The sequence below is a fragment of the Rhinopithecus roxellana genome, chromosome 8 (genome assembly GCF_007565055.1).
Source record: "Rhinopithecus roxellana isolate Shanxi Qingling chromosome 8, ASM756505v1, whole genome shotgun sequence".
Lineage (NCBI taxonomy): Eukaryota > Metazoa > Chordata > Mammalia > Primates > Cercopithecidae > Rhinopithecus > Rhinopithecus roxellana.
In genome coordinates, this window is record NC_044556.1 from 75,200,104 (window position 1) to 75,221,740 (window position 21,637).

The following is a 21,637-nucleotide window of genomic DNA, read 5'->3' on the forward strand; positions in this document are numbered from 1 at the left end:
TAATAGCCTACCAACCAAAAAAAGTCCAGGACCAAACGGATTCACAGCCGAATTCCATCAGACGTAAAAAGAGAAGCTGGTACCATTCCTTCTGAAACTATTCGAATCAATAGAAAAAGAGGGAATCCTCCCTAACTCATTTTAGGAGGCTAGCATCATCCTGATACCAAAGCCTGGTAGAGACACAACAAAAAAAAGAGAATTTTAGGCCAATATCCCTGATGAACATCAATGCGAAAATCTTCAACAAAATACTGGCAAACCGAATCCAGCAGCACATCAAAAAGTTTATCCACCACGATCAAGTTGGCTTCATCCCTGGGATGCAAGGCTGGTTCAACATACTCTAATCAATAAACGTAATCCATCACATAAACAGAACCAACAGAACCAACAACAAAAACGACACGACTATCTCAAAAGATGCAGAAAAGGCCTTCGACAAAATTCAACAGCCCTTCATGCTTAAAAACTCTCAATAAACTAGGTATTGATGGAACATAGCTTAAAATAGTAAGAGCTATTTATGACAAATCCACAGCCAATATCATAACAAATGGGCAAAAACCGGAAGCATTCCCTTTGAAAACTGGCGCAAGACAAGGATTCCCTCTCTCACCACTCCTATTCAATATAGTGTTGGAAGTTCTGGCTAGGGCGATCAGGCAAGAGAAAGAAATAAAGGGTATTCAATTAGGAAAAGAGGAAGTCAAATTATCTATGTTTGCAGATGACATGATTATAAAATAGGAAAAGAGGAAGTCAAATTGTCTATGTTTGCAGATGACATGATTGTATATTTAGAAAACCCCATCATCTCAGCCCAAAATCTCCACAAGCTGATAAGCAACTTCAGCAAAGTCTCAGGATACAAAATCAATGTGCAAACATCACAAGCATTCCTATACACCAATAATAGACAAAGAGAGAGCCAAATAATGAGTGAACTCCCATTCACAGTTACTACAAAGAGAATAAAATACCTAGGAATCCAACTTACAAGGGATGTGAAGGACCTCTTCAAAGAGAACTACAAAACACTGCTCAACGAAATAGAAGAGGACACAAATGGAAGAATATTCCATGCTCATTGATAGGAAGAATCAATATTGGAAAAATGGCCATACTGCCCAAGGTAATTTGTAGATTCTATGCCATCCACATCAAGCTACCACTGACTTTCTTCACAGAATTGGAAAAAAACTACTTTAAATTTCGTAAGGAACCAAAAAAGAGTCCATATGGCCAAGACAATCCTAAGCAAAAAGAACAAAGCTGGAGGCATCACGCTACCTGACTTCAAACTATACTACAAGGCTACAGTAACCAAAACAGCATGCTACTGGTACCAAAACAGAGATGTAGACCAATGGAACAGAACAGAGCCCTCAGAAATAGTACCACACGTCTACAACCATCTGATCTTTGACAAACCTGACAAAAACAAGCAATGGGGAAAGGATTCCCTATTTAATAAATTGTGCTGGGAAAACTGGCTAGCCATATGTAGAAAGCTGAAACTGGATCCCTTCCTTATACCTTATACAAAAATTAACTTAAGATGGATTAAAGACTTAAATGTAAGACCTAACACCATAAAAACCCTAGAAGAAAACCTAGGCAATACCATTCAGGACACAGGAATGGGCAAAGACTTCATGACTAAAACACCAAAAGCAATGGCAACAAAAGCCAAATTGGCAAATGCGATCTAATTAAACTAAAGAGCTTCTGCACAGCAAAAGAAACTATCATCAGAATGAACAGGCAACCTACAGAATGGGAAAAAATCTTTGCGATCTGCCCATCTGACAAAGGGCTAACATCCAGAATCTACAAAGAACTTACATTTACAAGAAAAAAACAACCCCATCAAAAAGTAGGCAAAGGATATGAACAGACACTTCTCAAAAGAAGACATTTATACAGCCAACAGACACATGAAGAAATGCTCATCATCACTGGTCATCAGAGAAATGCAAATCAAAACCACAATGAGATACCACTCATGCCCATTAGAATGCAGATTATTAAAAAGTCAGGAAACATGGCCGGGCGCGGTGGCTCAAGCCTGTAATCCCAGCGCTTTGGGAGGCCGAGATGGGCGGATCACGAGGTCAGGAGTTCGAGACCATCCTGGCTAACACGGTGAAACCCCGTCTCTACTAAAAAAAAAAAAATACAAAAAGCTAGCCGGGCGAGGTGGCTGGTGCCTGTAGTCCCAGCTACTCGGGAGGCTGAGGCAGGAGAATGGCGTAAACCCGGGAGGCGGAGCTTGCAGTGAGCTGAGATCAGGCCACTGCACTCCAGCCTGGGCGACAGAGCGAGACTCCGTCTCAAAAAAAAAAAAAAAAAAAAGTCAGGAAACAACAGATGCTGGAGAGGATGTGGAGAAATAGGAACACTTTTACACTCTTGGTGGGAGTGTACATTAGTTCAACCATTGTGAAAGACAGTATGGTGATTCCTCAAGGATCTACAACTAGAAATACCATTTGACCCAGCAATCCTATTACTGGGTATATACCCAAAGGATTATAAATCATGCTACTATAAAGACACATGCACATGTATGTTTACTGCAGCACTATTCACAATAGCAAAGACTTGGAACTAACCCAAATGCCCATCAATGATAGACTAGATAAAGAAAATGTGGCACATATACACCATGGAATACTATGCAGCCATGAAAAAGGATGCGTTCATGTCCTTTGCAGGGACATGGATGAAGATGGAAACCATCATTCTAATCAAACTATCGCAAGGACAGAAAACCAAACACTTCATGTTCTCATTCATAGGTGGGAATTGAACAACAAGAACACATGGACACAGGGTGGGGAACATCACACACTGGGGCCTGTTGGTGGTGGGGGGCTGGGGGAGGGATAGCATTAGGAGAAATACCTAATATAAATGATGTGTTGATGGGCACAGCAAACCAACATGGCACATGTATACCTATGTATCAAACCTGCATGTTGTACACATGTACCCTAGAACTTAAAGTATAATAAAAATAAATAAATAAATAAATTCTTAATATCAGTAGGATAAAGGGTTAACCAACCTGGATAATTTGAGACTGGAGGCTTGTAAGTAGGCCTGGGACCTAGAAAAATAAGTTTGATTTTATAAATTCACCAGGGCCTTATCAATATAAAATTATGACTTTAATTTTGATATTGATTTTTTAAGTTTATCAAAATGAAAACTACACATACTTTACAACCTTTGCAATTCCACATCTTAGAATTTAACCTACATATATATTTGCACAAGTATGTAAGGATCTATGTACAAGAATGCTCACTACATTTTGTATTTTATAATGGAAATACTAGAAGATAACCAATAATAAATCATTAAAGTAATGTGAGACTGGGCATGGTGGCTCACGCCTGTAATCCCAGCACTGTGGGAGGCCAAGGCAGGTGAAACACTTGAGGTCAGGAGTTCGAGACTAGCCAGGCCATCACGGAGAAACCCCGTCTCTACTAAAAATACAAAAAATTAGCCGGTGTAGTGGTGGGCGCCTATAATCCCAGCTGCTTGGGAGTCTGAGGCGGCAGGAGAACCGCTTGAACCCAGGAGGCGGAGGTTGCAGTGAGCTGAGACCATGCCACTGCACACCATCCTGGGTGACAGAGCGAGACTCTGTCTCAAAAAAAAAAAAAGGAATGTGCTTGGGGTAAACATATGTGTCTTTTCAAAAAACTGTAAGTAGTATGATACTACATAATTTACATCTTTCTCTTTTCCACTTAGGACTTCCTTGACATTTCTTCATGTTAACACATTTAGATCTACCTTAACATCATTATGTTGTTATTTAGTCTTCCTCTAACTGATGATAAAAAATGACTGACAATCCCATAAGGAATTTTGATTTGTGATTTTTCAAAAAATATCCTTGCAGTTTCTCTTTTTAATAAACATTTTATCACCAGCAGTTCTCTCTTCTGCTCTCCAACACTAAGCTAGATCAGTGTTTTATAAATACTTTATGAAATGCTTATTGTCAACTCTTTCAAAAGACTGTATCAACAAACTTAGTGCATATGCCCATTAGGAGCACATTAGTAAGCATGGATGCCTCACTGAGTATAAATTTCACATGCAATCTTGTTTTGCTTACATATCAGTCCACTAAAAAACTCATCTCTTCCTGACCCTCAAACCCTACAGCACTCAACTCAGAAGGCTACCAGTTACCAAACTCTTATAGGAATTATAAGGTTTTTGTTTGTTTGTTTGTGTGTGTGTGTGTTTTGTTTTGTTTTTTTTTTTGAGATGGAGTCCTACTCTGTCACCCAGGCTGGAGTGCAGTGGCATGATCTTGGCTCACTGCAACCTCTGACCCTCGGGTTCAAGCGATTCTCCTGCCTCAGCCTCCCAAGTAGCTGGGATTACAAGTGCCTGCCACCATGCCCAGCTAATTTTTGTACTTTTAGTAGAGGTGGGGTTTCACCAACTTAGCCAGGCTGGTCTTGAACTTCTAACCTCGTGATCCACCCACCTCGGCCTCCCAAAGTGCTGGTATTACAGGCATGAGCTACCCTGCCCAGCCTATAAGAAGGTATTTTAATTACTATGTTAACATGCATAATTCCTTTCGATCCTTTAAAATATTAGAAAGATAGGAAATATATAATCAAATTAGAAGCCAGTGATTAAGATTTCAGTTCAACACTCATATTATACTAAAGGGAAACTGAAGACCACAGAAATGATGTTAACTAAGCACAGTCTGCCCAGGCTAAAGCTCTACCCACAATTACTATTGTCTCTTGCTTCTGCTGCAAGCAAAGCGAAACCAGATATTAAATTAGGATAATTCCTTCCGTCATATCAAAATAATCTCTCCAGTCATAAGCACAGTGGTTGACCAGGAGTCCCTGCAAAAGTCTTCTATTTCATTTCAATAAATAAGGACTTTTCCTGCCTTTCAGTTGCTATAAAATTTAGTGCTATTGCCAGACAAAACTGCCCACTAGAGAGAGAGAGAGAGAAAAAAAAAGCAACATTATGAGGTGTGGAAGAGGGGCAGGTAGGGAAGAGGCAGAAATACAGATCTTGTTCTCAGGACAGCAGAAATTTCCCTGTTTAAATGTGTTACATCAGAAGACTCAAACTTGCTACATTCCAGAAAATGAAAGAGTCCTGCAAAAGGAACAAACTCAGTACAGGTGTCAACAGATCACTTCTGAAAAGAATAAAATAGCAAAGTTGATGACATAAAACATACACACTAACAAACATACATGAACCTTCCCCTTTCCTAACATTATTAAGTGGAGGATAAGTCATATTAGTTAGCTCTAAGAGCTTTCTATACACCAGGCACTGTGCTAAGTGCTTTAAATGCATCCCACGTATACCTTACTAATACCCAGTAAGGAAGGTACTAAATCAATTTATATATATATATATGTGTGTGTGTGTACACACACACACACACACACACAGATTATGGCAAATACTTTTAGAATCACTATGCATAACAACTAAAATGGCTACAGAAATGTCCTCCCTCCTTTCATTACTAAAAATAAGTGGACACCACCAGAAATTTGAAGGATTTTTTTAAAAAATCACCAGGAATTTAAAGGATTTTTGAAAAAATATAAGCAGGATATTACTAAACCTGAGGCACTGGACGTTGGAGATTTTGTAGTGGGAGAAGTCGACACTGGAAAACAAAATAATAATGTAGATTGGACCAAACACTTGGGAGTTATTGCTGGCATTTTCTCCAGGAATTTACAAGATTTTTGAGACATAAGGAAGAAGCTACTAAACCTGAATGACTCATAGTTGGAGGTTTTGTACTAGAAGGAGGCAGCACTAGAAAATAAAACAATGTTAGAAGATCAACCATTTAAGAGTTATTGCTCTCATTTCATTTATATGAATTATGCCACTGTTGACTTACTTAGATAAAAATGCCCATGTTTCAATTCACTCCAAAAAGTTGTTGTAATTCACTTTTTATACATAAAAATATTAAAAGCATATACCCATGCAATGTACATAACATGCTAAGAACCCTGGAAAAGCACACAAAATCACAACAGCAGGATTTGATGTGATTTTCATGTCATATATATGGCATAGAAATGAATACGAGACAAAGTTAAATACTAAAATTGTTTCTTTTCAGTTATTCTGTATGACTGACAGTTAATATCAAAGAAATAAAGTCTAAAATGAACAGCAAAACAACAAACCAAGACGGAAAAAAGATCACCTTTGTACCTTTAAGACACTTTGGAACTGGGGGATCCCAAGTACTGTTACTCTCACAGACAATTTTGTCGCTGCCATTGAGGTAATAATCCTTATCGCATTCAAACATAACTGTCGCTTTGTAGTAAAATTTTTTTCCAAATCCTGATATCTGTTTTCCATTTTCAACTACTGGAAATCGACATTTGACCACTGGAAAATTAGAGAAACCTCAGAATTAATGGATATCTGCTTTAACAGAAAAAGTAGTACAAAGTAGTAATTTCCAGTGGGAACAGAGACAAGGAATGGAATGCAAGATGTTAAAAACATTTTTTAAAAGACTTTAAATATTAACTGATATATTCTCCTTGATATAGAATTCTAGGGTGTTTTATTTTTCTTTCAGCACTAACAGATATAACCATATTGTAACCATGTTTTCTTAAGAAAACCTGGCTGGCTGTCATTCTTTCTTGTCCCTGCCCTCCTGAATGTAGTATGGTTTTTTGTTGTTTTCCCCACTCACTGGTTGCTTTTTACACTTTTGTTTGGTAGTTTTTACCAAACTACTGCAGGAGGGGCGGTGGTGGTGGCAAATTTTAGTAATTTATTCATCCTGCTGAAGGTTCACTGAATCTCCTGGATCTGAGGTTGTTTTGGATCTAATTTGGATAATTTTTGGCCAATATTTTTTCAAATAATATTTTACACCATTCTCTCTCCAGTCTTTCTGAAACTCCAATTACATGTATGTTTCACTGCCTGATACTCTCCCACAGGTCTGTAAGCCTCTTTCTTTTTTCAACATTTCTTCTTAAATAAGGTTCAATTTCTATTGACCTGTCTTCAGGTTCACTGATCTTTTGTTGTGTCCAACTGTACCTAATGATATTTTTAAAGGTTAGTTTATTGGATATAATTTACATACAGTAAAATTCATCCTTTCAAGTGTACAGCTGTATGAGTTTTGACAAATGCAAATAATCATGTAACTACCACCATAGTAAAGACACAGGAAAGTTCCATTACTCTCCAGAATTTCCTCATGCTCTTTTGTGAGTTACCCCTCTTCCCCCTCACTCCCACTTCCACAACCAGCCAACCATTGATCTACTTTTATCCCTATAGTGGGACTTTTTCAGAATGTCACATAAATGGAATCACAGCCTTCTTAGTATGGCTTCACTTAGCATGATGCTTTCAAGATTCATTTGTGTTGTGGTTGCATGAATCAGTTTATTCCTTTTAATTGCTGAGTATGAGTCCATCTTTTAGAGGTAGCACAGGTGGTTCATTCATTCACCAACTCAAGAACGTGTGGCAATTTGCAGTTTGGGGTGATTATGAATAAGGCTGCTGTGAACATCCTTATATAAGTTTCTGTGTGAAAATGTTTTCAGTTTATTTGGGTTGCGGTGTTGTATGGTAAGAGTATGTTTAACTTTATAAGAAATTGCCAAAAAGGTCCTAAAGTGGTCATTTCACTTTGATTCTCACCATCAGCATATTAGAGTTCCATCTGCTCCATATCCTTGTCAGTACCTGGTATTGTCAGTTTGGGGTGTGTGTGTTTAAATTTCAGCCATTCCAATAGGTATTTAGTGGCATGTCATTGTGAGTAGAGACAGTTTTTATTCCTTCTTTTCCAATATGTGTGCCTAACTGCTTTCTCTTCCCTTATTGTACTGGGTGGGATCTCCAGTACAATGCTGAATGGAGTGGTAAGAGTGGACATCCTCACTGCTTTCCTTCCAGAATTAGGTCTTTATTAATTAGACAGAAATGTAATTAAGGTTTTTTTAACCACTAAGTACAATGTTATTTTTACCACTAAGTATAATTTTTTTCAACCATTAAGTGTAGTGTTAGCTGTGAGATTTTTGTAGATGTCTGTTATCAGGGTAAGATAGACAGTATCCTTCTGTTCCCAGTTTGCTGAGAAGTTTTATCATGAAAAAATAAGATGATGAATTCTGTCAAACACTTCGTTTTTTTGCATCTAATCAGATAATCACATGATTTTCTTTGTCCTTAATAGTCTCCTTATGTGGTAAATTACATTGATTAATTTTTGCATTTGAACTAATCTTGCATTCATAGGGTAAATCCTGCTTGGTCATGATTTACTTTTCTTTTTATGTATCACAGGACTTGGTTTGCTAATATTCTGTTGAAGACTTTTGGTCCTGTGTTCATCAAGGATATTATTTGTAATTTTCTTATAATGTTTTTGTTTTCTGGCTTTGGTATCACGACAATGCTATCATCATAAAATGGGCTGAAAAGTGTTCCCTTCTCTTGCACTTTCTTGATCTGCTTGTGTAGAATTGCTATTAATTCATTCCTTAGATGGTTGGCAGAATTCCCCAGCGAAGCCATCTGGGCCTGCACTAGGTTATTAACTACAAATTTATTTCTTTATAGGAGTATTCAGGTTATCTATATCTTCAAGTGAGTTTTGATATTTTGTATCTTTCAAGGAATCTGTTCATTTCAGTTGTCAAATTTGTAGGCATAAAGTTGTTTATAGTATTCCCTTATCATCCTTTAAATGTCTGCAGGATATTTAGTGATACTCTCTTTTTCATTCTTTTGTCTGTTGGATAATTTTGTTATTCAAGTGAAGTTTACATCACCGATATTAAAGAATGGTCATATGCACAAAAGAATATAAAGCTTTTTGGCTAAGGGCTGGGGAAGTTAGAAAAAGCATGAGAAACACATGTGGAGTGGACGTGAGGAAGGAAAGTGAAAGGTGTAGGAACCCCCCCTCACTTCCTGAGGCAGGACTCTCAAGACTTTCAAGATCAAGCGGCAATTAATTACATGGATTCAGATTTCTTTCATTCTAGACTTAAATTTAACCTTAGGTTTTTGCTCCAGCACCAATTTAACAGAGCAACAGAGGCATTTCCAATCTAGCAGCACATGCTGTTTCCAAGCGCGTGTGACTGGCGCACCGCAGCTCCATGCACACCCCAGGAGCGCAGTCCATGCCCAGAGCAGGTGCCTGTGCTGCTGAACCTGAAAAGAAGCCTCCCAGAACACCACCTGTCACAAGGCGCCACCTGAAGGGATCTGAGAACTGGTGCCTGTGATTTCCAAAGACTTAACCTTAGCCTTCAATGACATTTACATATAAATTGACAAATAAAACCCTCCATAATTTACACTTCAGTCTAGGAAGACATGGCACAGATCTTCCAATGACAAAAAAAAAAATGTAGCAGCTGTGTGCGTGTTCCCTATTTTGACCAAGCTCTCACCGTAACACAGAACATAAAGGAAAAGGGTTGCACACAAATTTAAAGTATTAAAAAAAAATCATACGTTAACGCTGTTGACTCATTAACAATGCAAGGAAACTCACTGCAAAATAAAATCCCTTATTTAAACCAAAAGGAATGAAACGTACCAACTACAACTGTGTAGGCTCTAATGTAGCAGCACAGAATGTTTCCAGAAAAAAAATACATTGAAAAAAATAAAAAATATTCAGAGATAAAACGTAAAAAGATTAGAAAATATGTATCTTGAGAATTTATTGCTCAAAACATATAAAACTTAATTCTAAGAAATTCACCTACCTAAATTTAAACAAGATTGCTGCAGTTGCAGCTTGCCATCCTCCAGGAAACATGAAAAGGGACGAGGGGCGCAGGGCTGTGGGGATGTCAAGACTGCCCCAAGGTCAAAAAGCCTTTGAGGAGAGCCCTAGCTCCCACTGAGACCAGCATCCAGCCTACCCTCTGCAGAGGGGAAGACAGGGGACGGGTCCGGGGCTACAGACCCTGCTGGAATTAGCAGAGGAGCCAGCAAGGCTGGGGGGATACAGGCTGGCCAGACTCCCTTAGCTGGATCCCATACTCCACGTCTGACCAGCACTCTGGGGTGCCTGGCTCTGATCTCCATCAGGATCTCCACCACGTGTTCCTACTTGCCCAGGTCAGAACGCAATTGCAGCTGGAGGTGGGAGGTGGGCGGCTGCAGGGCCAAGCCTTTGAATGCTTTGCAGGGCCACCTCCCATGGTGTGGATCAGCACCGTGTGTCCAGGTCATCATAGGAATTGACCACGTCTGAGGCCAGCTCTTCCATGCAAACTGGGGTTTTTGGTCTTCAGTATTTCAAGTATCTAGATACTTCTGAAAGTCTCCTCTATTTCCCCAGGGCTGTCCGTCTCCCAGATGCTGCTTGTCAGGACTCCTGGTGCCAGTGCTGAGGTGACAGAGCAAAGGTCTGAAAACTGGCCCCCTTCATACAGCAGTGTCCAAAGCAGGGGGCATGGCACGCCCCCTCTGGCTCCCGTGTGGTGGGCACAGGCCACCGGCAGGATCTCTGCAGAAACCAGGCAGTGGAGCAGCACCCACCCCACACTCTCGGATGCCTCTGTTCACCACATCCCATCCTGGGCCATTTCCTCTTGGATCTGCCAGGTGTGTTGGCATTGAGGACCCTGTGGCAGTGGTTGGGCTCCACCAGCAAGTGGTAAAGCTGGAGATTCTAAAAGGACAAGTCTGGGAGTGACTGCCCCTGCCAGCTGCAGGAGGGCAGGGTCTTCAAGCTGGCTGGGGTGCCATGCCTGGCTGCCACTTCTTTCATTCTCGGTATTGGTTAATTTGCGTCTTTTTTGTCAGTCTGGCTATATAGGTTTACACACTTTATTGATCTCCAAGTAGCAACTGTTGGTTTCATTGAGTTCCTCTTTTTTTTTTCTCTTCTCAATTTCATTGATTTTGGCTCTATGTTTATCATTTCCTTACATCTGCTAGTTTGGGATTTAACTTGCTCTTTTTTAGTTTCTTAAGGTGGAAAATTAGATCATTGATTTGAGACTTTTCTTTTTTTCTAACACAAGTATGATTTCCCTGTAAGCAATGCTTTAGCTGCATCCTACATATTTGGATATTTTGAGATGTTGTGTTTTTATTAAATTCAAAACACTTTGTAATTTCCCTGCTACTTCTTTTATGCATGGGTTCTTCAGAAGTGTCCTGTATACTTTCCAGTTCTTTGGGGATTGGCTTTGTTATTGATTTGTACTTTCATTCTATTGTGATCAGATAATATATTTTGAATGATTTCACTTTTTTGAAGTTTGTTAAAAATTTGTCTTATTGTCTAGAATATAGGTCTACTTTGGAGAATGTTTCAGGTGTACTTTGGGAGTATATACTTTTAAACCACTGTTATTACTCAGCGATTTCTTTCTTTAAATGGGCAAGTCCCCTACAGGGTCTTCATACTTTTGGTCACTCCAGAGTGCCTTAAACATTTGGTCTTTTAAATTTTTGTTTTTTAACCAGAGTTTATCATTTTTATTTGTGAGATGATTAGTCTGTTACAGTTTACCACTACCATAGCCAAAACTCTTAGATTTCTTATAATACAAGATGAAACTTTAAGCTACTGTGTGTGATTTATTTTTTTGGTTATTTCAAATAAAAACTTCTAACTCATGCAGATACACAGTAGTTCACACTGCATAAAATGAAATGCCAAGAACATGTAGGGGTGAGAAATAGGGAACTCTAGCTAGAACTCTTTTTTTGACTTGAATTGACCTGTATTAAAATAAATTAGAAACCAATTATACAGGAGGAGGAAGCACATAACACTTGCTTTGTTTATTTGTAGATAAAACTATTTACAAAATGTTTCCAGAGTACTTACAAATGAAGAAGGAAATAAATTGAAAGGTTACCTTTACACTCTGGAGCAGCATGACTCCATGTTGAATTGTTACCACAATAAATCGTGCTCTCTCCAATAAGTGAAAATGGATCTGGTCCAGGTGCAGGATCACAACTGTAAGTTACTGCATCAAGGTACTCAAACACTTCTACTTCACTAAAGGTGTGTTTTCCATTTTTTATTTTTGGAGGTGGTGTACACAAAACCTCTTAAAAATGAAGAAAATGAGGAAAGGAAATGTAAAAGATGAAGATAGCATTAGTAAAATTTCTATGTCTTCAATAAATTCATCAATATAGGGTTTCTACCAGCTGGTTGTGAATTCAATATAGATTTAAAAGAAGGTTTCTATGAGCAAATAAATTATCCCAAATTCAAACCATTAATGTAGTAACTAACTTTCAGAACAAATCTCATTTTCTTAAAGTATAAATGCCTATTGACATGGTTTGGATCGGTGACCCCACCAAATCTCATGTGGAATTGGAGTCCACAGTGTTGGAGATGGGGCCTGGTGGGAGTGTTTGAATCTTGGGGGTAGATTTCTCATGAGTTGTTTAGCACCATCCCCTTGGTGCTGTTCTCATGATACTGAGTTCTCGGGAGATCTGGTTATTTAAAAGTGTGCAATGCCTCCCGTCCTCCCCACCTTGCTCCTGCTCCTGCCACGTGAGACACCTTGCTCCCCCTTTATCTTTCCCAATGATCATTAAGTTTCCCAACGTCTACCCAAACCCCCAGCAGATGCCAGCATCATGCTTCCTGTAGAGCTTGTAGAAACATGAGCGAATTAAACTTCTGTTCTTTATACATTACAAAGTCTCAGGTATTTCTTTACAGCAATACAAAAACGGCCTAATATGCCTATATTTATTTGCAAGGCCATGCTAATTTCTGTTCTAGTCATCACAAGAAATGCTGACAATTAATGAGAAAATATGCTTAACTCAGTGCTGGTGGAGAAATCCTTTGCAATTTATAAATATATTCATTATCTAAATTGGTGGTTCACAATGCCACCAAAATATTATCGTCTTTTTTCACTCTGATCCTAATAAGAATACACTGATTTTTTTCCAGATGCTTAGCATGGCTTTGCATGATGTTGAAGAGATGTGCAAAAAATGTGAACAATGCCACTATTCTCACTGATTTTATTTTTATTTGGAAAATTTTTATTTTTCATAAAAAATATTACATATGTTAATTTGCATTGCATCTATCCTTACAAATTAATCAGGCCAGGTGGGGTGGCTCACATTTGTAATCCCAGCACTTTGGGAGGCCCACGGAGGCAGACTGCTTGAGCACAGGAGTTCAAGACCAGCCTGGGCAACATGGCAAAACCCCGTCTCTTCAAAAATTACAAAAAGCCAGGCATAGTGGCACACGTCTGAAGTCCCAGCTACTGGAGAGGCTGAGGCTGCAGTGAGCTGAGATTGTGCCACTGCACCCCAGCCTGGGAAATAGCCCGAGAGTCTGTCTTAGGAGAAACAAAAACAAAACCAAAACGAATCAATAATTATTTAAAAACCTCTCCATTTGAATTCCAATATGATAAATACCAATAGATATAACCCATGGGATCTTTGTTAATCTTAAAGTGTAAAGGGTTTCCTGAGGCAAAAATCTTTGAGGACTACTGGTCTAAATTTAAAAAAAAAAGAATTTACTTACTTTCACATATTGGGGGCTTACCGCTCCAAACTGCTACCGTGTCTTTAAGTTCACAATATAGAATATCTTTACCAATTAAGTAATAACTAAATGAGAAAAGAAAGGGTTACTGTTTTACATAGCAATTAATAAGACACACGTAATAATGAAGGAACTTTTTATATGGTTTCTTTTCTATACTGCAGTAGTTTGAGGAGGTAGTTTCTTAAACAACATACTATATAATGAAAGTGCTAAATAAATCTGCAATTTAATCAAATAGAGTTTCTCCATTTGAATACATATTGGCCAAGAGCAAAGATGTCTAAATAAATCTGCTGTGCCTTTCTTCCCAGTCTCTTTGCTGCCTCCTGCAATCACATTACACATTCATTTCTGTGCCTTTTCTCACACCACTTTGCACAGTAAGGACAAGGACTGTGTAGAGAGAACAGGCCCTAGAGCTGGAATGCCTAGATTCAAGTCCCTGCTTCTCAACTTACCTAGTTTCTTGAGCTTGGGTAAATCACTTAAAGTTCCTTCACTCAGTTTCCTAATTGATTAAAAGGGGATAACAGTACATGGGGTTGTTTAGGGGATTAGATAAGTTAGCATTTGGCACATAGTTAGTGCTACATAAGTTTTAGCTCCTATTGATATTATTTAGAACAGAGTGTATTTCTAGGAATAGTTCATTGAGTATAGGAATACTTTCATTAAGTATACCCCTGTACTCAATGAAATCTTCCCTGATTTAAATTCATAGAAATCTCTCCTCCTTCTGGACTCTTAATCATCATGAATAATTCTACTTATCTGGTATTCCTCATTTAGGACTTTGCTTTTATAGCTCTCAGTATATATTGTCTCTCAATAAGGTTAGAACTTCTTTTAGGAAGGTCGGTGCCTTAAAGTTTTGGTATCACTCGGTGTGCCGAGCAAGCAGTATGTGTCAACTGAATATTCCAATATTTCTACTTGACCAAATTTTAAAAACTGTCAGTTGCCGTACGTAGTCACAGCTGATTTTTCCTCCAAGACTCACTCACTTTTTCTATATTATGGTGTATTTCTGCTATCGTTTGAATCTGGTTTGTCTCTACCAACTCATATTGAAATTTAATTGCCAGTGTAACAGCACTGACAGGTGGTGGGGCCTTTAAGAAATGATTAGGTCATTAAGCAGGATAATGCCTTTCTAGAGGGTGTTCATTAATTCTTGAGGGAATGTGCTCTCATTCTTGTAGGCTTGGATTCGTCACCACAAGAGCACATTGTTATAAAGCGAGAGCCCCTCCCTTGTGCTTTGTCTTTTTTGCAGGTGCTACATTTCCCTTTCACTTTCCAGCATATTATGATGCAGCATGAAAGCCCTTGCCAGACACTACTGCCATCCCCTTGAACTTCCCAGCCTCTGGAAATATGAGCCAAATAAATTTATTTTCTTTATAAATGCCTAGCCTCAAGTGTTCTGTTTTAGCAAGATAAAATGGACAGAAAATTACATTTACTCTCTAAATGCACATTTATCTCAAATGTCTAGTATCTCCAATATATACGACTTCAAAATCTCTACAGAACAAAGGCTATTACTGAGCGCTCAGTACTGGTTTTTGAGATGCTTCACATTGTAGCAGTCTCAAAAATAAGGTTTTTCAACCGAGAGATTTTGATCAACATGATGGTAAAGGCTAACCAGGTCAGTTTTGGTTTGGTAACACTTAACAGAGTCATCTGGATACAAGCGTATCTGTAGTTGGCAATTCTATTTCTCTTTTTTGTGAGCCCTACTTAAATTCTAAGAGTTGGCGGATTTAAATAGGGGACACTCAGTTGTGAAGCATAAATTCTCATGATTACTACATTCTTAATGCTTACAACAGACTTATTGTCAGAAATAACAAGCAGTTTTGCTTTCCTTCAGTATCAATTACTTTCTATTTACTTTAATATCTTGCCTATCTCCATAAAACATCCAGGAGTTGTTTGGCTAGAAGTATAACTTGCCACATAGAAAGCAAAATTAAGTTTACAGGAAAGCTTAAGAAGAGAAGCAAAACAAAAATAAAATTACTAACATTTCCCTTATTTCCTCTAAGGAGCAACTTACCCCTCGTTACAAATAAAGTGTATCTCAGAACCAAATGCGTAAGACTCATTTGCAAGGACTGCTTCACCATTTAAAGGATCCTGTATATGTGGACACATTTCTCCTAAAAGAAAATAATTTTGACAGTTTTCAATCCAGTTATAAAACAGATCTGAATCAGAATCAAAATTCTGCAGTGCTCTTTTGAATGCATGGGAATATTATTTTCTTTATTTACCTATTATAAGGGCAAATTTCAGTTTCATGTTCACCTAGGCAATCTACTGCCAGGAAAAAGATTTCTTGGAGATTTTGATTTCTCAAAGCCCGCAATAATGCATTGCTATCTTAAACCTCATTTCACAAGAAGAAAATCATTATCACCATAGTGGAATATGTACCCCAAAATGTGTGCAAATCTCTAGAGCAAGCAGAAAAAAAGGAAGGAAGGAAGGAAGGAAGGAAGGAAGGAAGGAAGGAGGGAGGGAGGGAGGGAGGGAGGGAGGGAGGGAGGGAGGAAGGAAGGAAGGAAGGAAGGAAGGAAGGAAGGAAGGAAGGAAGGAAGGAAGGAAGGAATCTCTAGAGCAAGCAGAAAAAAAAAAAAAAAGAGGCTTGTTTACTTACTATAACAGCCCTCATCTGAGACAGGTAGCCATGTATGATTCCGATCACAAATACTATGGGTGGCAAGAGGAGGTATATAGAAGTATCCTTTTTTACACTTATAATCTACTCGTTCCCCAATCTTATAGTAGGGTTTTGGTTTACCAATGAGCTCCATAGCTTCAAATGTTGGTGGCGCCTCACAGGCATCTAGGGTAAGAGAATAGGAACATGAAGATGAAGTACTGATAGCACTTTAATCAGCCATGGACTGTGGTCTGGCAGCAGGTAGTACAGAAAAAACAGAAAGGCCCTTGGCAAGATTTTAAATGATTGTTCCATGCTTTTACCTGAGTGCTGGTAGTAGTGGAGGAAATGAGACTTGCATGTTTTAAGTAACAATCCTATTAGCTTTTGGTTTCTTTGGGAATAAGCATTCACCAATAAACTGAAGAGACAGCATTAATGTCTTTGGTCTTAAAATATATATGGATGCATCTTTCCCCACATTTTTCTAAATGCATTTCAAAAGTAACTTCTCCTCTAAGAAGTCTTCTACAGTATAGAGCACTCTGCTCAGATTGTTCTTCCATAGTTTAAAACACTAACTTATAATAGCTTGTCGCTTCAGGCTGTCTTCTCTTAAAAGGCAAGTTCCTGGGGTTCAAGGAACATGTTCTTCTTTTTCTACTATACTCCACCCACCTTGTGGGTGCTCAAGAAATGCTGCCACTGGCAAACTCTTATCTGCCAATAAGTATTCAACAAATTGTCTGCTACTGTGCCTGGGGAGATCAAACAACCCTAGTTTGGATTCATGTTGTGCTAAGTCAAACAAAAGGCTCAAGCTGCCCTAAAAGGACAGATAATAACGTGAAAGTCTGAGTTCATGATGATGAGTGTTTATTCCTGATAAGCCTGTTGCTTTTCAGAATTACTTGCCCTGTGATTTAATCCTCCTCCTTATTTCTTGCCTCTTTTGCCCTACTCTGTCACACTGAGTAGCTTGGCAGTCCAGTAGTGTCACATCCTGGTGCTGTTGCTCACCTTGCTCCCTCTGCTCTGAATACCCTTCCTCCCGGGCCAGTAGCTACAACTCCTGCTCAACTAGTCTTCCTTAATCCACCCATCATCTCCTCCAGGAAGCATTTTCTGCCTCCCCCTGGGAAGCAGTGATCAGTCAACTTCCCCTGGAATCTCCCCTGCATGGATCTCAGGTAATTATCACATGCTTTTGTGTTTAATAGTTAACATGGCCAACTCCATTCATCCATGCAGCCACAACACCTAGCACAATATGTCACTCATAGTAGCTATTCACAAAAAAATTGGTACTCAAAGTCCACTGCTGTCAAACACAAAACAATGTGAATAATATATTGTAACCAATTTCATATTGAAAATAATCATTCTACAGCACAGTGGAGAAAGAAGATTAGGCCATTTCTCGTGCTGCCTATCTCCCAGTCTTCTGGTATCCTGGCCGGTGACCGGATATGGACTGCTCTCTTTGCATGGTAGTATGCCGAATAAGTAACTGAGAAGCTACTGTGTAAGCACTTACTGATCTTGGCTTCTTTCATTGGAAATAAGGAAAACACCTAAAATGGTAGAAGAGACCACATACAACAGGAGATTGGGGATTTTGTCCAAAAAAGCAGCTCCTCTACTGGAGGAATGAATGAGACTGGCCTGAAATTTGATACTTTGTTTCCTTCAGCTATCTGGAACCATTTGGCAACCACCTTTGAGAGGGCAGGTCTCCCATGCACAGCACTGTCTGCTTACAAAACCTTCTCCTTGTGAGACTGAGTTGCTCCAAAAATTGAATGTTTATTTTAATTCATGTATTCTCTCTGCCTAACAACGTGAGTTCTCATTTTCACTTTCTCTAGGTTTCATACCTGTCTTGATTTACGCTTATGAACCTCAAACTTAACCTTGTTTTTCCTTCTCTTCATTCTTAGTTTTATCTTCCATGTTGCACCCTATTCATTTTATTTTTGTATGTTTCTCTATTTCAAATCGCATTCATCATCTTCAACTTCCTGTTTTGTGTGTGTGTGTGTGTGTGTTTTGTGTTTTGTTTTGTTTGGTTTGAGACACGGTCTCTCATTCTGTCACCAAAGCTGGAGTACAATCAGGGCTCACTACAGCCTTGACCGCGGGCGCTCCAGTGATCCTCCCCCCTCAGCGTCGCAAGCAGCTGGGACCACAGGCATGCAACATCACACGTGGTGAATTTTTTTTTTTTTTTTTTACATTTTTTGTATTGTTGCTCAGGCTGCACTTCTAGCACTAAGCCTATTCTAAGCATTAATTGTAAAAGACAAAAAGAAAAAGTCCTTTCGTTTTCTTATCACCACTGCTCCCTACTCCCATCACCCTCCTTCAAAATGAACATTTTAATGATCAGTGAGATGCAAGACTGAAGTACTGGAAGCCCTGCAAAGTTAACACAAACAGCGGAGACAGATCCTTTCTGGCCCTCAGCTGCCCCTGCCCTAGCTTTTATAAGGTACTGCAGAAAGACCATCCTGAGCACAGCTCTTTAAACAACCTTCCTCTTGGAGGCAGGAGGAGCTTTTTCCTAGGCTCTCAGCCCCAGCCGAATAGTATATTTAATTTTCTGGTATTTAACAGATATGGAGGCAAACAAATGGGGCTTTTGGAACCACAAGTGTGACAACACAGGCAGGATCCCTGCATTCTGACAGGGAGAGGCAAAGAACAGAAAAGGTCATTTTAAAAGGGTGATTACAAGTGAAGAGGGACTTGAACTGGGTTGTACGTTCAACCTGAGATGGGGGAGGATGTGGGGGGGTGGGAGGGGCGCGTTCAGAGAAGGTCTCCTAGGGCATAACCTTCCAGCTGATTTTGCAGAAGAGCAGGCCTGTTTCTGCAGCAGGTCAGGAGGAGAATGTTCCCAGGCTGAGGGAACAGCAAGCACAGATGCCCCAAAGTCTGTCTGATGGGCAGAAAAGCCTTCCCTCCCTCGAGACATTTGTTAAATGCTGTCAGATTTATATCTGAAAATTATACTCCTTTCCTCCAGAGAACTTCCCTTGGTTCATAATGTATTTGTTACTATTATGTTTTGGTTAATGTCTGCCACTCCCAATACATTTTAGCAAATAATTTATTGGTTACCTACTGTGTTCCCGGCACTGAGCACTTAGCATTGAGCAAAACAAAGTCTCTGCTTCTCTTCCTGCATGAACGTGTGTGTAAACAAATAGTGAAAAAAGGATCAAGAAAATAGGAATGGTTTGTTATTGCCTACCAGTTAATAGCAATAGACATACAAAACCCATATTCGTTGAGCAAATGCTCCTAAGGAAAAAAATGCAACACAGAAACTATACATGTTATTGGATCCTAAATATAATTTGGACATAGATACACATGAAGCGCACATAAAGTCTGAAAGAAATATACCAAAACATTAAAAATAGTTGTCTTTTGATTCTGTTCGTGTCGTACAATAAGCATGTATTTCTTAGCGGTTTTTTGTTGTTGTTGTTGTTTTGACGGTCTCACTCTGTCATCCAGGTTAGAGTGCAGTGGCATGATCACAGCTCACTGCAGCCTTCACCTTCTGGGCTCAAGCGAATCTCCTACCTCAGCCCCCAAAGTAGCTGGGACCACGGGCACACATCACCATGCCCCGCTAATTTTTGTATTTTTTGTACAGATGGGGTTTTGCCATGTTACCCAGGTTGATCTCGAACTCCTGGGCACAAGCAATCACCCCGCCCGGGCTTCCCAAACGGCTGGGATCACAGGCGTGAGTCACTGCGCCTGGCCTAGCATGCATTTTTAAAATTACTGATTCCATTCAATGAAATACAATACAAATTTAGTGGGATAGGCCTTAAGCTTTAATTTACGAGCTGTAGGAGAAAACCAGATTAACATTATTTGCCTTCCTTTGTTAGGATACTAATTTCTCACTAGGCTTGGTTACCAGTGCTTTTTAGGTTGCTTCACATCTCTCAAATATGACTCTAATGAAAAGAAGGAAAACAATGTCAAAAATTCATTAGGTAATGGAATCAGATGCTGTCTCTATTGGTTGCGAACAAGAAGATGACTCGATGGTCCACCCACCCCCAAAAAAGCAGCCATTTAAAAACTAATAGGAGCTCAGGCAACACGGAGTCTGTTCACAGAAGGCACAAAAAGCATGGCACGCCCTTACCACCTCTCTAACCCCAGGCACTGAGAGCCTGCTCTCACCTAATATGCCCTCCCCAGCCCCAGAGTCCGCGCTCACTCCATTCAAAGCAAACAGTGAGCTAGCTGTCTTGCCCACAGTGAACTCCGCACACAGGCCACTTGCGCACAGCACGCTCCCAGCAACACCTGGCCAGGCCCCTCTCGCCCAGCCCAGTCCAGCACATGGGGCACAGAAGACGCACTGCAACCCTTACCGCGGGTACTGTCCAAGCCCTAATGAACACCCCACTCACCAAGGCACCAAGGGAACACAGGGCAAACTCTCACCACGGGCACAGCACGGGCCCTAGCAACACTCCCACGCACCTGTGCACTCCAGAGCAAGCCCCCACCTGGGGCGCTCAGTCCGCGTTCCCTTTGTCGACAGGGCTCAATTCCGAAAACACTGTTCACGCTTTTGAAGGGGACACAGCCAGATTCTGCGTAAATGCCGGCCGCGCACATCACACCACCAAACAAGCTTCACCTCGGGCTCTGCGTGGTCCCCGCATTCCCCGCCACATACACCCAGGATCTGAGCACTGCACCCCTCGGAGAACCCTGGCCTCGCTCTCTATCCCAGGCAGGCACGACGTGCAGTGAGCCCCGCCCCAGGCCTCTTGCCCGACTGACCGCGCAGAGCTCTAGCCTCGCCGCGGACGCGCAAACTCGCCCCGGGGTCCTACCGGAGAAGGAGGACAGCTGCAACACGAGGGTAGCCAAAAGCAACCCAGGAAACCGCCCGGAAGAAAAGGGACGCTCGCGGCGGCCGCGAGGCGCCATGGCGCGACGCGGAAGACGCCGCTATTTTTCCGGAGGGAGAGCCAGCCGACCGGGGAGGTCCCCTCTGAGTCCGGCTATGGTACGCAACAATCACCAACTCACAAAGTATCTAGGGCCGCAGGACAGGTGGGCGTGGCCTGAACAGCCGGGGGCAGAAGTGAGTCGACTCACCAGGGCGGCTGGGACCAATCGGCGGGCTGCGGGGCGGGGCCTCGGCGCTCAGAGGCAGCCGTTGGCCTTCGAGGAGACAGGGCGTGGCGCTGGCGGGGCCTACCTGCCCAGGCTTCCTGGAGCCACCTTTTTTCTTGCTAAACGCTTGGCCCACCCCCGGAAACCTGAGGCGTCGTGCGGGAAAGGGCTGT

The 21,637-nt window shown here is 40.6% G+C and overlaps 1 protein-coding gene across 7 annotated transcripts in view; it reads right to left on the reverse strand.

The window, feature by feature from the left end:
* Positions 1–21,435, reverse strand: part of CD46 (CD46 molecule) — a 42,122-nt gene extending 20,687 nt beyond the window's left edge. For 2 of the 7 annotated variants that reach the window (XM_010365626.2, XM_010365627.2), the window contains exons 1-9: positions 21,179–21,435; positions 16,296–16,484; positions 15,693–15,795; positions 13,604–13,689; positions 11,937–12,134; positions 6,262–6,444; positions 5,806–5,850; positions 5,651–5,695; positions 3,074–3,115 (exon numbers count right to left, since the gene is read on the reverse strand). In XM_010365626.2, the coding sequence (XP_010363928.2) occupies positions 3,074–3,115; positions 5,651–5,695; positions 5,806–5,850; positions 6,262–6,444; positions 11,937–12,134; positions 13,604–13,689; positions 15,693–15,795; positions 16,296–16,484; positions 21,179–21,275 (988 nt within the window). In that variant the 5' untranslated portion in view covers positions 21,276–21,435. Of the gene's footprint in view, positions 1–3,073; positions 3,116–5,650; positions 5,696–5,805; positions 5,851–6,261; positions 6,445–11,936; positions 12,135–13,603; positions 13,690–15,692; positions 15,796–16,295; positions 16,485–20,819; positions 20,966–21,178 lie in introns of those variants that run through there. The other 5 variants (XM_010365628.2, XM_010365629.2, XM_010365630.2 and 2 more) reach the window with 3 other exon arrangements.
* Positions 21,436–21,637: the final 202 nt, after the last annotated feature.